The sequence below is a fragment of the Phaethon lepturus genome, unplaced genomic scaffold (assembly GCF_000687285.1).
Source record: "Phaethon lepturus isolate BGI_N335 unplaced genomic scaffold, ASM68728v1 scaffold35975, whole genome shotgun sequence".
NCBI classification, from domain to species: Eukaryota; Metazoa; Chordata; class Aves; order Phaethontiformes; family Phaethontidae; genus Phaethon; species Phaethon lepturus.
The window spans coordinates 5,226-22,707 of NW_010541878.1; the positions used below are offsets into that span (position 1 = coordinate 5,226).

Here is a 17,482-nt window from a genome sequence, read left to right on the forward strand (position 1 = left end):
GGGAAATGCAGCACTTCTCAGTGTCAGAGCTGTGAATGAGCTGTTCTCCCTGGAGTTGCATCTTAGCTGCATTTAGAAACAGCATAGAGCCGGGCAAGTTTTCTGCCTACTACAGCAGAGCTGGGAGTGGGCAGGAGTTTAAGTTAAACATATGTTCATATTTTTGTCCCTTTCCCATCTGACATGGTAGACCCACCCATGATGCTGATTATCACAGTTAGCGAGAGCTGCTGTTAGCTTTGGAGCTGCTGCACATCACAGGCAGGAGGCTCCCCCTCGCCCCAAGCCAAGGGCTGGGGGTGATCAGGCAGACGGCTCTTCCCCGGCTCTTCCGCCCTGCCAAAAGTGCCACCACATCTGGGGAAAGTCCTGGGGAAACGCTTCCATTTTCCTCTTCTGACTGAAATCATGGATCCATCTCTTTCACACTGCTCGGCATAAATACACGTGTATTTATCCCACTCCTGTAGCAGGACCCTTGGGCTGGATGAGCACTCCCAGCCTTTTTTGGGCAATGCCTGTCTCTTGGCAAGTGTCAGCATTTAGACGGGAAGAGCTGTGCTCGGTTCTAGGCTGCCTGAAAAGTTAAGTCTTTCCTGATTGTTCAGGCTCCCAGGCTTTGGATGCCTGAGATGTTGTGTAATGGAGATGCCTTCTTGTTCAGCAAACAGTGCTGGCATTTTCACCTTCTGGGGAGTGGCAGGTCATCGCCACACTCTGCAGGGCTGGAGGCACTGCTGGCCCTGTGTGTCTGAGCCTCTGCTTCACCTTGAATGGCCAGCACTGCTCTCTGGCTCTGCAAAGCCATAAAGGGCAAAGCAAGCCCAGTCGGTGTTGTTCAGCCACATATAACCTGACGCTCAGGTTGTCATCGTTGTTGTTTTGATTTCTAAGTTGATGCCATGCTGTCGGGAAGAAGCTGGGGAAATAACATTGGGACTCTGTAGCCAGCTGTACAGAACTGTCTTTCCAGCTGCAGTCTGGCAAACAGACCATCCTCATGGCTGGCATACCTAGCACTGGGGTTTCAGAGTGGGCTCGAGGAGAATCTCACTATGAAAAGGGGACAACAGTGCTGGTAAAAGAGGGGCTTGTCTGCATCTGCAGAGCCGGAAATGGTAACTGGGAGGGGTGTGTTCCCAGGCATGGGGAGTGGGCTTCCCTGACCACAGATCTGAAATGGATTGCTTTTTTTGGTACCTCAGTTTCCTCCTTCCATCTTCATCTTTGGATTGCACACTTAGTGCTTTTTAAGAACAAAGCTTGGGCAGTGACCAGCTGCACTGAGTCCAGTGTCCCATAAATATTTGATTCAGAAAAATCAATTCCATTGCATTCGTTAAGTACTTTGGGATGGGTCTATCAGTTCCGTTTGTGCCCTAATGTGAGATGTCCCTGATTGCTTCCTCAAGACTTTGGTTACAATAGAAGTAATTCCAGTGCACACCCAGGGTATTCTTGGCTTGCTCTGAAGGTGACATAGTACATGACAGCAGCCTGGCCCACATGGTAAAGATCTTATAATACATGCCCTAGGTTGCAGACAAGCAGAAGGCCTCATGTATGTTGTGACTCCGTGAAAGACTTGGAGAGTCCCAGTCTGATGCAGTTGGTCACATAAATGTCTTGCTGCTCACCTCCTTGCTGAGGGAATGATCTTTGGGAGATCAGATTGGCCAAAGCCCTGGTAACAAAGAGGTTGAGGTACAAAAACCAATGCCAGTATGTTTTGTTGACCCTCTTCCATGCCTGGTCCTGTCCCCAAGCCAGGCATAACTGCTGATGTTTGGACCTCGTAGAATGGTAGTTGTGCATCTGTAACCATGTTTGTATCTCCACAGCCTGTGGAGGCAACAGATGATGCCTTTTGGGATCAGTTCTGGGCAGACACAGCCACTTCAGTGCAGGATGTCTTCGCCCTTGTACCAGCTGCGGAGATCCGAGCAGTGAGAGAAGAATCGCCTTCAAACTTGGCTACTTTGTGTTATAAGGTAAGGTTGGTGCTGTCTTACTTTTTGGTGCTATGCTAGTAGGGGGGTGCCCCATGGCTCCCTAGGGGAGACAGGTACCGAATTATTTCCTTGTGCCACATGATGTGCTTGCTTGTCTCTGCCTCCTGCTGATGGTAACTCTCATCCATTCCTCTCTTGGTTTAGCACAGACCCAAGCTGGCATTTGCTCACTTTGGAGCCTTTTTCTTCTTGTCCCCTTCCTGTGTCTCACCCTGCCCTCTTGGGTCTTGCCTGCTTCCTGCTTAGGGGACTTTGTACAAAGGCTGCATATTTGTGGGGAGGCTGGTACATCTGATTCCCTGTCTGCATCTAATTGGTCCTCGCCATACATCAGTCTGGCTTCTAGCTGATAGATCCCAGAGGGATGTGGAGATTGTCACTGTACAAGTGCCTGGGTGAAGTTGGGGGGAGATCGTAAGACTTTTCTTCCTTCTGCTGTGACATCGGAACATCCCTGATGCTGCTCCTGGTTTTACCACGTCCTTGTGCAAAGCACAAGGGACAGTGATTCACGTTTCCTACCCTGCCAGGTTTGGCAAACTGTCAAGCTGGTGAGCAACTTATTCCACCTGGGAAAGTGCAGGTGTGAATAATGCTTCTGATTAGAGCCATGCAAAGAGTAGCCTTGAATTTGTAATGTTGGAAACATTTGGAATGGCGTTTTCCCTGTTTTAAATGGTTGTTGTCATCCTGTTTTTCTTTCCTGCTCCACAAAATGTGAATGAGACCTACTGAATCATAGTGAAGGTACTTCTGACTGGGAATTGTGCCTCAGACAGATGCCTGTAGTGGATACTTGAGAAAGAATACAAAAATGAGGAAAAATTGAATGGTTCTTCCCTAGTGCTGTCTCCTGCCTTCTGGCAATCAGCAGGTTGGGAATCGAGGAGGGCTGGAGAGACCTGTACTGATCACACAACCCCTTTGTCTCTGTGTCCGCTTTCCCTCCAAACCAAGACTAAAATATGGGCCGTTCTTCCTGCTGGAAACAGATGTGTGGGGAGACCTGGTTGCTGCAGGGCTGTTTAGTCAGGAGCCCTAGATCTTGGGATATTGGGGTCAGAGGAGCCTGCAGACTCCTGCAGTGCTTTTGCCAGGCTGAGGGCCCTGACCTGTGCCAGGTGCAGTGTGGCCACTGGACTTAGCAATGCTGCATGTTTGTGGAGAGCACAACGGCATGGCTGGAATGTCATTTGCAGTCATGGCTGGAGACTCGGACTGTGCAGAGTCATAAATGTGCCTGAAAAAATAGTTAAGCTTGGTCACAGTGTGGACAAACTGAGACTATGCAAACAACATTTAAATACCCATTAAGGCAGTGACGCAGGCTAGCGGAGTCAGTGACCCAGACAGTCTGCTATGAAAATAAGCAGAGACACATGACCTCATGAATTAAAAAGCAGCAAGGTGAATCCTTGGTAGATGTTTTGGCTTTCATTCCCCCTCTGTTTCCCCCTGGGATTAGGGAGTAAGAGCAAGTGGGTGCGACTGCTGGGGGAAGGAGCTGCCCTTTTCTGTCTATGGGTAAAACCTCTAGCCGTTGTGGTTACTGCCTGGCAAGACCCACATCCTATTCTGAAAAACCCAGTGTGACTGTCTCCATTGGCAGTTTCAGTAGTGATCACATGGACTACAGAGACTCAGCCCAGAAGGTCTTTCCAGAGCAGTTCTAGTCACAGGGTCAGTGGGGGAAACCTGGGCTACCGCCCTCCTCTGCAACAGGACCTTGCCAGACTGCTGGAGGCAGTCCTTATCTGTACACTTAATAGTCACAGGCAGCAGCTTAGCTCCCACCTCCTGAGTCCGGAGAGGTCCCTGCTGTAATCACAACAGCACAAACAGATATGTCAGACTTGGTGTGTTTCTGCATAATGTCCCTCTGTCAGTGCCTCACACCATGCAGCACAGTTCTGCTGCCTCGGTTCTGCCTGTGTCTCGTGTACCTGATGCGGCGGATTAATCTGATCTGCTCTTTGCAGTGTGTGGTGCCATGGACTAGTGCTGGAAGGAGCCTTCTGGTGCTGTGGCTGTCTGTCTCAGGTGACACGACACGTGTGCTGCATGGGTTAGCCCTAGCATGTGAGGTCTCTTGCAGTAGGACAGTGGAAATTCAGGAAGGTCTGTTTAAGATCATTAAGATCATTAACCTTGTTTCTGCGGTGTTTCAAAGAGCAATGGGGCCTGTACCATTGAACTCGGAGAAAATGGGCTCCAAGAACTGCTTAACTCTTAACTCTTTGTGCAGCAGGACAGACCTGCCCAACTCTTGCTAGCTGGTGTCCAGGCTAATGCTGCCTGCCTTGATTTTGTTTCCTTCAGGCTGTGGAGAAGCTGGTGCAGGGAGCAGAGAGTGGCTGCCACACCGAGAAGGAGAGGCAAATCATCTTGAACTGCTGCCGACTCCTCACCCGTATCCTGCCTTACATCTTTGAGGACCCAGACTGGAGAGGTTTCTTCTGGTCAACTGTCCCTGGGGCTGGCCGAGGAGGGGTCTGTCTCTTGGCACTTATTCTTCTTTCTGGAGTGTAAAGAGGAGGCTGCAGCGAGGAGACCCTATACACTTTGGGGGGCAACTTTATTCCAGTTATTTTTATTTGGTCAGAAATTAGCACCTTCTAAGTTCTTTTCCTTCCTTGGATTCTTGCTACTTTTCCTCTCACCCTCAGCTTTATTTAGTACAGGTCGATGCATCATCTGAATATTTCACTTGGGTGTATAGCTGTAGGAGAGTACTGGTATGTGAGGGAAGGCTTTTACAGTATAACTGAAGGTGTGAATCGAAACGAACGTGAGCGTGGTACTAAAGGCTGTATGATTTTTCTTAAACTGAAATGACCTTATTCCATTAACTAAAGTGATTTCAGTTTGACTTTAAACTTAAAGAAGGTGCCATTTCCACTGATCTTAAAATGCCACATTAAAAGCAAATAGTGCCAGAGAAGCTCTCAGCAGCGTGACTCAATACCCTGCTTATGAGCTGAGTGATACAGTTTTAACCAGAGGCCTAGCCTGATAGGTGAAGCACACAACTGAGCAAGATTCGGTAAAGAATTAGGGTTTCTGGCTTTGTCAGTCACATGTATAACCTCAGGGGAGTCTCTGAACCTCCCTGCATTTCTCTGTCTGGAGAGCAGGCACAGCACTGCTCTTCTGTGTCTCTCAGAGAGTGTCTTCTGTGTCTTTTACAGGGTGAAATGCTTATGAGTCTCCTGCAAATAGGAGAAATAGTGCTGAAAATACAGTTGAGTTAGGCCAGAAATTTGCCTGCTTGCTCCCTCAGCAGCTACCTGCTCTGTGCATAGAGAGCGCTCTCCTATGAGTTTCTGAATCTGTATATCAGTGTGGCTGTACTGACGAGTGTTGTTTTCCTCTGAATTTTAAGTGTACTGCAGTGTTTTTGGGGAAGGTTATAAAGGATCAGCAGTGGTTGGTACAGTACAAACCTTGCACCTTGCGTTGTCTCTGCCTGTCACCTCTAATCTGCTTCGCCTGAGGCCACTTCAGGTGGAAAGGGAAGTCTTTGCTAGCCTTGCTGTGTTACGTGATCTGTGTGATTGGGAGGGTGGTGGTTGTCCACCCTTTCATCCCTGCAGGGGCCAGGGAGTACTAGGGAGGCTTAACAATGGAGGAGCTCGTTTTGGGAAGGAACATGTGAGGTGCCTGGTGCTCTGATCCAGCCAGGCTGCTGTTAGAACTGTTTTTCTACCTTCTTCAGTAGTTGGAGGAGAGAGCTTCTCAGCCTTACAGTGGTGGGGTCACCCCAAGGCGATCCAGCCCAGTGCATGTGTGCTAGGTTTGGGAGCCCTCCTGCTGTGTAGTGCCTCCTGAATGTCAGTGGAGCTGTTGTGGTTCAGTGTGCTCCATCATTTAACCACGTGCAGAAGCAGCTGTAACGCTGGCTGAGCTGTGTGCCGAGGGATAACAAATAAAGCCCTAAGATGTTAGGGAAGCTGGGGTCATGCCTAATCTAGGGGCAACTGCTTTGCTCCCTGAAGTCTGATTTCTCCCTGGGAACTGAAGGGGAAGATGATGGTAAGTCTGGACCATTAGTAAATATCTCTGCGATTTTCCTTCACCTGCTTTGTGATGCTGTGAGGGATGGCAGAGCTCCTAGGGGATGGGTGCCTCTCTCCTGTAAGGGGTCTGTGTTGTGTACAGATCTATTGGTTTGTTGCATGTTACCCATTTTGGATGTGGTGGTACCCAGAGCCTGCAGGGACTTTCTGGCAACGGAAGTGATGTTAGCAAAGATCATTCTTGCAAAATAAATCCCCTTGGACACTAATGCTTTTCATTTCATCTCTGACTGTGAGCCCAAGTAAAAGTATCTTTGCTGTGCTGGCACCATTCATCCTCCCTGGGCCTCTCCTTGCATCCGGGATCTGTCTGACGGCAGTCTTCCTGCTGTCGCTGAGACAGACGTCAGAACTGCACAGGCTATTATCTCTGTCAGCTGCCTGCTGTGATTTAAGAGCCGTGTGTCGTGCGCAGGCTGACAGAGACCTGGCTGAGATAGATAAGCTCCTGCCATTCCTCCTCCCTTCCTGCCCCCTGCCTTTCCCTCCAGCACCAGTGTGTGGTGGGGAAGGCCTCCCATCCGGGATGCTCTTTGACAGGCAGGATCTGGCAAGGTTGCCCATGGCAACGGCTGCAGAGGAGTAGCCATGCATGACTCGAGTGATTGCTTTGAACGCAGGAGACAAAATCCCCTCTGCTGTCATGCTTGCTCTGCCATGGCAGGCTGAGGTGGCCCCTTGCTGAGCATGGTGTATGCAGCCTCTTCTGCTTTTGTCACCTCCAGTTCTGGGCAGCCCATGCAGGACTTTGAGAGGTTTTACACCTTATCACTGCTGACTGGCTGCTTCATGTTGCTGTCTCTGTGCACTACCCAAATCACCCTTCCTCATGACTGTAAAACTCTCTTTTCTGTAATGGTTCCCTTTCCTTTTCAATAGGTCAAACATCTCTACATGACAAGGTCCAGTGCTACTCTTCTATTTCCCTGACATCTCTAGGCCTTTGTCTGCTCAGTTTGGTGTAATTAAAGAGCTTGTTCCTATTTAGTCATTGCCTTCTGGGGGGCATTTCTTTCCTCTGCTGGCTGGGTTTTGTGTGTTTCTCCCTCTTGGTCCTTTGTAACTTCTTGCCTCCCTGCACGTTGTTGGGGGAGTGTATCTTCTCTTGCTGTATTATACTAATGTTACTGTGTGCTGTTTGCTAACCCCATGCTGACAGTACTCTTCTATGTTTCTGGCTTTTAGGGAGATGAAGACGATGAAAATGCCCGGCCACTGGCCGAGTCGTTGCTCCTTGCTGTCGCAGATCTGCTCTTCTGCCCTGATTTCACTGTGCAGAGCCACCGGAGGAGCACGGTGGTAAGCTGAATCATGAGATTATCTGCACAGATGTAGATTAGCATAGGGGGTACCCTGGAAAACCCCAGCAGCTTCCTGCAAACCTGCAGGCAGGAAAATATTATAGAGTTGCTGAACTTGAACCTGCAGTGACTAATATTGATCAACATTTTGGGTTCACTGTGTGGTGTTTATGCCTTCTAAAACAGATGTTCTGAGACAGCTGGGTGGGTCTCAGCTGGAGTGGCTGGCACTTATTCCCACACTACAACTCGCCCCTCAGGAAAAGGTGGTTGTGCTGGCAAACAATTGTTCTTCTGTAGTTGCCATCAGAGCAGAGACCTTTAGCACTTTTTTCCTTTCACTGGTGATTTGGTGCAGTCAGGGGCAGGAAGCAGCCGTTTGCCTGATCTGAGGTGCTGTGATGTGAATGAGTAGATGGTCTCTGTGTCTTTCCACCTCCTTTCCCTCTTTCGATTGTTGCAGAAAAGACAAATGTGTTTTGATCTTTATGGTGACTGTCTTTACTTCAGAGGAGTTCCCTGAAGCAGGGATCTCCTACCTAAGGACAGATTCTGGTGTATATCTCTCCCTCTCTTTTTCTCTCTCCCCACCTATGATTGTGGTGTTTCTTGTAGGTCCAGTCTATAAACAAAAGTGGGCATCCCTCCTTTTTGGCATAGCTATGAGGTAAATTAAAAATGAACATGCTAAATCACTGTGTATTTGATGGCTGCAAAATTCCCTGACAAACCTGAGTACTAAATTGCTTGCTTGAAGTTCCTGGGTAGTAGAAACAGGATTAATATCTGTCACCTGGGGATGAAGGGGTGAGGCTGGATCAGAGCCACATGGATATGTGCTAAGAGTAAGCGGGAGTGTGGCTGAAAGAGATGGACTTGTGCTGTCACTTGGGTGGATTGCACAAGGAGGGTGACAACAGTCGTTTCTGGCAGAGTGCTTGCCACTGCACCTGTGCTTTCTCCCTTGGCAGCAGCCAGCCTGGTTTTCCAGGGCTCTGGGCAAGCTGCATTAGACAATGAGATTGTGAATGGTCTATGTTCCTTGCTGTTAGCTGCCTGTCTGCTGCCTGCGGCCTCTGTAGTCTTTGCCTAGCTGTCTTCCCTCTCTGGATCTGGTATGACCTGCAGTCTTGGGTCTGACTGCATGTTAAGAGCAGAGGGATGGGTACAGCTACCTCATGCTCATGGCAGAACAGCGTATGGCCCCAGAGATACAGATTGTGGTGGATGGTTGCTGGAGCAGAACTGAGCGGACAAAGGAAACTCGGGAGTGGCCCATACTCTTTTGCTGTTTGCCCTCCTATTGAAGTCAGCCCTGGAATTATGGCTAGAAACTGGGGATCCCTCTGTCATGCACAGTGCCTGCATCTCTGTGTTTTGTCGCTTACTTCCAAGGGTGAGATCTTTGAAGACATCAGCACCTGCTTTTTTAGGCCTGAGGAACTGCTATAATGATGGCTAGTAACATGCTGTCTCCTCCTAGTGTTCTTAGTCACACACGGTAGAAGCAGGTGTGTGGATGTAATAGCATTTCTTTCCATGAAGCCTGTGCCTGGCAGGAGATGTTTGAGATTTGGTTGTGGAGAGAGCTCTTGGGCACTCCAGTCTCAGGGTTCTTCTGAGGACCTTGGTGAGAAACCTGACAGCAGGTGAGCTCTGGCCTCTCTGTAGGAAGTGAGTGGCAAGGCATGAAAAGCTGGTACTGTGGAAGAAGCTGAAGTTGCTTCTGTGTCAGCAGTAGCTGCTGTCAGCATGCTGGTTTTGTGGGAGTCATGGTTGGGGTGGTAAGTGTATCTTGGTTGCCCTCAAGCCCTACTGCCCTGAGATCAGTGCCTTCGAGGAAGGGAGGCGGGTTGTGCAATGGGAACCCAGAGCAATTACAAAGAGTCCTCTGATTGCTTTCCCCAAGAACAGGGAGGAAAAAAGGCAGGTGGTAGAATTTGGTTAATTAAATCCCAGAAAGGAAACAACCAAAGTGTAACAAGTGCACTTGGTGCAAACATATTTATCTGGGCCCTTGCTCCTGGTCATTCCTGGAGGGTTGGCAGGTAGTTTTCCATGGCTGCTTGTCTCCACAAAGTAGCTTCAACCCTGACCTGACTGACCATGACAAAGAGGAAGGGCAAACTGCTGTGGTTCATCTCTTCAGGTTGCAAAGCAAGAGTTTGGGAGTCATGCCAGAAGATGTCAAGGGACTGGGAGGGTTCTCACTAGGAGAAATAACATTTTTGCAGTCACCTTCTTGCTTTACCCTCTGAAAAGCAAGTCACAGCCATATCTGCTTTTATTATCAATGAGGGTTCATTTGCTGCTTCCCCTGCCTTTGGGGTGCAGCCATTGCGAGTCATCTTTGTGTGGGTAAACTCAACATGACGTGCCCTGAAATAGGGTTGAGGTGTCAAGCAGGACTGAACCCCTGTGTGGTGCTTTTGATCTGCAAAGGAAAAGCCCTGACCTGGGCTGTGTTTCATGAGATGTGGAGGAAAGGAGAGGAGATAGTGATGCACCCAGTAATGAGAACAGAATATATTTTTGGATCCTTTGGCTTTGGGTGCCCTTCCCAGTGGAGGTGGCTAGCATTGCACCTTAGCATGCTAGAGGAAGGGCCTCATTCTGCATGGTGCTCAGTACCTGTTGAAGACGAGAGGTCCTTTGTCAGGGAATCCCCTTGGGTGGGGCTGGTATGTACAATCCAAGGGTTTGGATGCTTCTGTACTGGTTTCTTTGCTATTGCTAAAGAGAGGTGCTGATCTGCCTTGGATACCACTAGTGCTGTCAACTCTTGCTCTTGCCTTCTGTGGTCCAACCTCTTATTTCTCCTCACAGGACACAGCAGAAGATATCCACTCCATTGACAGCTGTGAATATATCTGGGAGGCAGGAGTGGGCTTTGCTCATTCTCCACAGCCTAACTACATCCATGACTTGAATAGGTAAGCAGGTCTGCAAAGGCAGAATGGAAGGAAGCTGGGCTCAGGAGAGGAACATCTGGGGGAGATGGGCTCTCCTTGCCGTCTTCGGTGTCTGTGATTCCCAAGGGGCTTTCTTCTTGCTCCTTTCTTGAGCTAACAGGACTGGCAACACAGGAAAAAAACCAACAGCTGACCTTTTGAATGGCTTTTTGTAGTATGATATGGGAGGCAGAATGTCTGCAGCAGGAACTGGCAAAACACTGCTGCTTTGAAAATGCCTAGGAGCTGTGTACTGTATTCCTCTTTAATAAGGCAGCAATTCTGATGAGCTTTGTGCCCGTGACAGCAGTGTTGCTTATGAAATTAAATGGGCTTAGCTCTCTGTGGGGAAGACTTTCTAGATGGGACTGAGCCTTCCTTATGTGTTGTGGTGAGTGATTGTGCCTCCTGTGCCCAGCCCTGCTCCTGAATGGCTCCAGGCCTTGCTTCTTCCCTTCTTTCAGGACAGAGCTGCTTAAGCTGTTGCTGACCTGTTTCTCCGAGGCCATGTATCTGCCTCCTTCCTCAGACAGCAGCAACACCAACCCCTGGGTGCAGTTCTTCTGCTCTACAGAGAACAGGTGAGGGTGAAGGGTGGGGGACTGGGTGCCAGGGGTCAAAATGCCTTCAAATCTCTTGCATGGATTGTGTTGGTAATGGGAGACCATAGGACTTGCCATCTCCAACACCTAGGGGCTCTTGTCTTTTTTTTTTTTTTTTCCCTCCTTTGTCCCTGTCTTACATATGCCCCATTAGCATCTCTGCTTAGTGAGAATTGTTCCTTAGCAGTAAAAGGAGAGGCCAAGCATGGAGTTTGATGCAGGACTTATCCTTGTCCTGTGGGAAATGGCAGATCCTGTTCCCTGCTGGGCATGGTGGCCCGGCACTGCAGAGGTTTGTGGTGTTGGGGGCAGGTGAATGCTGCCCTCTAGTGACATCGTCTCCTCTGGGACTTGCAGCTTCCCGGGTGGCAGTTGCTCATGTTGGGGAGCACAATCCTGGCTGAAGGCAGACTCTGGTTTTGTCTTTCCAGAGTCTAGAGAGCTTTGAGGTCCTGTCTCCTTTTTCACAGTGCTGCACAGGATTCCTCTGGGAGGCCACACGGCCTTTTTCACCTCCCCATTGCTCCCAGCTGTAGTCTAGGAGACCAGCTGGGAGCTGAAGTGTCAGCTCTTGTCTCTGGGCTGCTCAGTCAGGAGCCACTGTTACAGGTTAGAGAAGATGCTAGTGTGTTGTCATGACCCCAGACTCTTGGGGAGGGAGATACCTGTCTCTCCACAAGGCAGAACCTTTTGCTTCCTGCTTCTGCCTTCTGAGAATGTTTTCTTCTCCCCAGACATGCACTCCCGCTCTTCACCTCACTCCTGAACGTGGTCTGTGCCTACGACCCGGTGGGTTATGGGATTCCTTACAATCACCTGCTTTTCTCTGACTACCGTGAGCCGCTGGTGGAGGAGGCAGCCCAGGTGCTGATTGTCACTTTGGACCATGACAGCTCCACCGGTTCAAGTCCCACTGTGGATGGCACGACCACTGGCACGGCCATGGATGATGTGGATGTGAGTGACACTGGGAGCTGTATTTGCTGCTCTCCTGAACTCCTTGTGGTCCTCTTAGACCAGCTTGCACTGAATGTTGACCTGTAGGGCGCAGCACCACTCCTCTCCTTGCAGTCTACTATCTCTGGCCCAGTCCTGCTTCTTTCTTGTAGGTCACTAAGCAGCTGTACATGACCAAACCACTTGGTTTTGGTCACTGACTTGAATCAGGAGCATGTACGTGAAAAGCCCCTGGCTTTACTGTTCCCTGAGGTGGTCTGTCTCCTAGCATTTAAAACTGGATCATTCAAAGAGGAAAGCTGAAATGAGAGATGTTAGCCCCCAGAGCCATTGGTTACACTTGACTTCCTGAGTAAAGCTGGTTGCCAGTAAGCGTTTCACTCCTTGTCTTTGAACGCAGCCTCCCGGACCAGACAATCTGTTTGTGAATTACCTCTCAAGAATACATCGAGAGGAGGTAACGTGCTCCTGTGCTGAACTATTTCCTGTCATTTTCATGACAGGAATCACTATTTCATGCTGATTGCATTTGCCCTAGGCCCACTACAGTCCCTTTTCTGGTCTGTTGGCAGGATTTCCAGTTCATCCTGAAAGGAGTGGCCCGCTTGTTATCAAACCCGCTGGTCCAGACCTACCTGCCAAACTCTGCCAAGAAGATCCAATTCCATCAGGAGCTCCTCGTCCTCTTTTGGAAACTCTGTGACTTCAACAAGGTGTGGATCTGCTTCTTGTTGAGCTTTGCCACACCTTGCCTGTTGCCCAGAGCCTGTTGTGGCAGTGGCCAGACTGAGCCCTGGTGAAGCGTGCTGGGCAGGTAGTTAGTAGTGACACTCTGCTACCCTGGTCAGCAGCACTATTCTCTGCTATATGGGCTGTGGGTTTCTGGGAGAGCTTTTGAGAGAGGCTGCAGCTCCTGAAGGTCAGTGCTTGAGGCAAATGCAGGAGCAGGTGGTATAATAACTCTACAAATAAGATGAGTTAAAGAGCTGGTGCATACACCAGCCTTTTTCATGTTCTTGAGAGACTAATTAGCTTGAGGCTACCTGTCTCAAGTCCTGCAGATGGTGCAGAAAAAGAAATATGCTTGTGATTGTCTGAAATCCTCCCCTTTTTTGCAGAAATTCCTCTTCTTTGTGCTGAAGAGCAGCGATGTTCTGGACATCCTTGTCCCAATCTTGTATTTTCTCAATGATGCCAGAGCAGACCAGTGTAAGTTGGCTACTTGCAATATTTGGGATGTTCTGTGCTTGGCAGTTGATCTAGAATGTTCTTAGGATGCTTCCTCCCTACCACTGAGATGTGATGGCATCTTGAGTGTGCGTTCCTAGGCTTCTGCAGGCATGGAGTAGAGTGGTTCAATTAGCTGGGTGTTAATGTGTGCAACAGACTAGAAGCAGGACATGGTCTATGCCACAACACAGGGAAGTGAGCTCCTTAGCATATATTAACTTGTTTTGAGTCCTTATGTCAAAACCTCTGTCCCTGATCCCACGAAGAGGGAGAAATGAGCAATCTGCTTCCTTTGGATGTAAATCAGGCATAACTCCATCACTGGGTAGTGGCAAGAAGTCAGATCTTTCCTACTGCAGTGATGGGTTTACATCAGGAACATAATGAAGAAAAGCATGATCTGTCCAAGACTTAATGTTGTACTGGCCCCATAGATATGTTTGGGAAGGACTCTGGTACTGGCAGCGGAGGGAGCTCTGTGTGGGATGTCCCTTATCAGGATGGTCTGGTCTGTGCAGTTTTTCTTTCAGTCCCATAGTGTTTCTCCTCTCTCCTCGCTGCCCTTCTGTCTTCAGGAGTCCACTGGCCTCATTGTGATGTGTGTTTGTCTTGTTTTGTTTTCTGCAGCTCGAGTGGGCTTGATGCACATTGGGGTCTTTATCCTCCTGCTTCTCAGTGGGGAGCGTAACTTTGGGGTTCGACTGAACAAGCCGTATTCTGTACGAGTGCCTATGGACATCCCTGTCTTCACAGGGACACATGCAGACCTGCTCATCATAGTGAGTATAGCTCCAGCAGTTCTTTTCTGTCTTTCCTAACTCCTGTTTCATACCTCCACAAATAATGGTCCTCCTTCCTCCTTCAATATACTCGTCCTTCCTAGATTGCCAGCCCACTGAGCAGCCTAGAAAGTGTGTGGGATGCATCCAAGCATTTGGGATCTTTGCATGCTGTTAACCTGAGGTGATGTGTCTGGCAGGGTGCATATTCATGAGATGCAATTCCCTCTGTATGAAATGATCCCAAAGAGCAGAATCCCGGATGGTGCTGGGCTGGTGTCTAAAGGACTCTGGAACTGGCATGAGTGGTATGGGTCCATGGTCTCTACCAGATGTGATTGCAGGTAGGAAAGGCAGGAGATCTGACTGCATTGCTGGCTCTGTCCCAAGTAACCAGAGTTGCATGGAGCAAGTCTGTCATAATGGGAACACCAGTGATACCAAGCTCAACCCTACAGCTTTAGGTTATTGCAAGATTTCATTCATCTTTCAGTCTGTTTTAGTGCTGAGGGCCACAATACTGCCTACAAATAGTTGTGTGTTTTGCAGTACCAGCCTCAGGTTACCCTCCTGTCATGTTAGTGCTCGTTTTCCAGAGAAGAATCTCTCGGCAGCTTCTGATCAACCTCCAAAAGGAGATTCCCATTAGAAGCAGTAGGAACTGTTCCACCAGAACTGTTTTTGATGCTATGTGTTTTGCTATTACATTCCATTAATTTTAGATCATCTCTGTATTTTCATTATGCTGCAGGTCTTCTCTACAGGCATGCCAGCTAGAGGTAGGAAGGCCAAGATTGGGAGTGTCTGAACTGGTTGTGAGGCAGCTGAATCTTTCCATGTCTGAGGGCATAGTTAAGAAAAGTAGGACAAACATATGAGTTAGAACTTTGCACTAAAATCAAATGTGAAATGATTAGTTCTGTGGCATTTCAAGCAATTATCATCAGGGTTCAGAGTCAAAATCCATTGGAGGTGAAGATGTTTCTTACTTCCTGGTGGTTTATTTTTGTCTCGGGTTGCCTGTGTATTTTGGATCAGTTCACAGTCAGTTTCTGTTTGTAGTGCTGTAAAGCCCTAATCACGTCCCCAGAGGATTCCTGTAAATGAAAGCTTGTACTCATGGAGCGCAAGTCTGTAGTGAGAGCAGCCTTCCCCACCTGTGTAATTGTGGAGTGTGCAGGGCCCTGCCTAGGAAAGAATGGTGTCAGGAAGCGATTAGTGTGGGGGTGGCACTGGTTTTGGTTGAGAGGGTGCTTTCAGTAGGGTACTACCTTGCTCAAGAACTCTTTCCTTACCATAGGTCTTTCACAAGATCATAACCAGCGGGCATCAGCGGCTGGAGATTGACTGCCTGCTCACCATCATTGTGAACGGTAAGCACTGTGCACAGTGTGAAACCACAGCCCACAGACAGGACACCTCTGGCTGCTCTCGTTCCCCTCTCCCCGTGCTCCTACCTGTGCCCCTTAACATGGACCAGTGATCAGCTGCTGGAAGCTGATCCTTGCTAACCTGTGCTGGAGGTGCCTGCTGCAGATCAGACCTGCCTGCAGCGTTATTGCCTGGGCTGTTGGATGGGGCAGAGGGCAGGACGGCAGAGGGTGGGACAGCAGAGTCCCGTGGAGCCCCTCTGAGGTGGCAGAAGGGCATTTGCCAGAAGGCCTGGTGAGGGTGGTTGGCAGTGCTGTCCCTCTCCAGCAGGGAGTGCCACCACCCCGTGATGGCAGTGGCTTCCTTCAGGCTTAGTGAGTCTCCAGGTGGCTCCAGTTGTGTAAGCTTTTCAGGAAGCAAGCCAGAGATGATGATACTGCTGTAAAACTACAGAAGACCCTCTAAAAGCAGAAATGCCTGCATTTACTAGTCAATTATCTCTGTTTAACTTCTTTTATATTTGGAAATGTTTCTGGGGAACCCTGTTTGTCTTGGCTATTCCATGAGGCTTTCTCAGAATTGCAGGGTGGGAAGGTGGCAAGGGCAACATTTTTAGTGGTGTATTTATGTGAAATGGTTCTTTATCCAGTTTTCATTTGTTTGCCTTCCACAGTGTCTCCATACCTGAAGTCTCTCTCCATGGTGGCTGCTAACAAGTTACTGCATCTCCTGGAGGCTTTTTCCACCACCTGGTTCCTGTTCTCTGCTGTCCAGAACCACCATCTCGTTTTCTTCTTGCTGGAAGTTTTCAACAACATCATTCAGTACCAGTTTGATGGTAAGAGACTGACTTCTGTATTTAGTGGGTTTGCACTAGTTTCAATCCAATAGCATGGAAGTTCAGAGAAAGTCCAAACAGATGAGCGTAGAGGAGAAGTGTAGAAACCAGCCACATGGAGACTTGCATAGGATTGAGAAGTTGAGTTAGTAGATAATCAGTGTTGGGTCCTGGCCCAGACAGGCTGGGTTACAGCGAAATGAGATGGCAGCTAATTATCAGCATAATGTCAACCTCCTGCAGACCAGAAGATGAGATGGGTAGAGGGGAAGAAGAAGGGAAAGTGTAGCGTTTAAGTTGTGACTGGCTGGATGCTGCTGTGAAACTGCTCATGTTGCTCAGCAATGTAGGTGAGGGGACAAAACAACTTCCATCTCATTAAATGTTTAAAAGTGCCTCTGAGTTGTGCTCTGGCAGGTCACTGGAGCTGAAGACCGAACAGCCCCAATCCAAACAAAGTTCTGCCACTTGTTACCTTTCTAGGAAATGCCTTATCCTTTCCCTCTTAAAAGCACAACAGTTTTTTTTACCTTAAGGAAATAACAGAGTGAGGTCCCTTAACCTGCTGGGTTATTTCTCTCTGCTCAAAATTTAATGTTTTGCTTTAAAACTGCAAATCAAGAGTGGCCATTCCGTTCCCTAATGGAAATCTAGCAAGTGGTAGCTGCCAGACCCTAAAATTTGCAGCTGTGATTTGTGTTTTATTGTAGGAGATGGTTTCATTCTGTTCTCTGCCACCTTGCAGACAGTAAGAATTCTGGCCTTTCGGCTTTCCTATTTCAAGCCTGTTTCTCCTCAAATGGAATGCCCCGATATGTTTTGTGATTTCTTTTGAAGATGGAGAAATGTTGAATATTGGCTAACAGCCTTTTCCTCCAAGATAGGTGCTAATATGTGGTTTAAACTATCCTTTTTCTTCTCAGTTGTTTGAATGTCAGTTACTAAGCCGTTTCTTGTCAGTCTTCCAGCATAGAAAGGATTTATCTGAATTTCCTGTACTGCTTTGTAATGGATAAGAGGCTACCGAACTCTGCTCTTTCTTCCTTGAGCCATTGCCTTTGTGGGTGGCAACATGGTTCTCTGAGGCTGCAGGGTCTCCACAACCATGCTTCGTATACCCAGTGAGCTGTACTGTATTGGCAGAGCTCTTTGAGTCTTACTTCTCATTTTGCTGCTGTGATTCCCAGGGAACTCAAATTTGGTCTATGCTGTTATCCGCAAGCGGAATGTATTTCACCAGCTGGCCAACTTACCCACAGACTCACAGTCTATCCAGAAAGGTCTGCAGCGCAAGAAGAAAACTCCTGAGCCTATTTCTCGCACCAACTCCCAGGATGGGGTCTCCATGGAAGGGTCACGTCCTGC

At 48.6% G+C, this 17,482-nt stretch overlaps 1 protein-coding gene across 1 annotated transcript in view; it reads left to right on the top strand.

Annotated features, from left to right (window-relative positions):
- Positions 1 to 1,841: 1,841 nt before the first annotated feature.
- The window catches only part of HID1 (HID1 domain containing), a gene marked incomplete at its 5' end in the record, with an annotated part of 21,782 nt that continues 6,141 nt past the window's right edge, over positions 1,842 to 17,482 (top strand). The window contains 13 exons of the mRNA XM_010287866.1: positions 1,842 to 1,991; positions 4,332 to 4,502; positions 7,274 to 7,387; positions 10,216 to 10,322; positions 10,805 to 10,921; positions 11,677 to 11,899; positions 12,300 to 12,356; positions 12,472 to 12,612; positions 13,018 to 13,108; positions 13,757 to 13,908; positions 15,209 to 15,281; positions 15,953 to 16,117; positions 17,305 to 17,482. The exon at positions 17,305 to 17,482 is cut by the window's right edge and continues 68 nt beyond it. Coding sequence (XP_010286168.1) covers positions 1,842 to 1,991; positions 4,332 to 4,502; positions 7,274 to 7,387; positions 10,216 to 10,322; positions 10,805 to 10,921; positions 11,677 to 11,899; positions 12,300 to 12,356; positions 12,472 to 12,612; positions 13,018 to 13,108; positions 13,757 to 13,908; positions 15,209 to 15,281; positions 15,953 to 16,117; positions 17,305 to 17,482 — 1,739 coding nt within the window. The remainder of the gene's footprint in view (positions 1,992 to 4,331; positions 4,503 to 7,273; positions 7,388 to 10,215; positions 10,323 to 10,804; positions 10,922 to 11,676; positions 11,900 to 12,299; positions 12,357 to 12,471; positions 12,613 to 13,017; positions 13,109 to 13,756; positions 13,909 to 15,208; positions 15,282 to 15,952; positions 16,118 to 17,304) is intronic.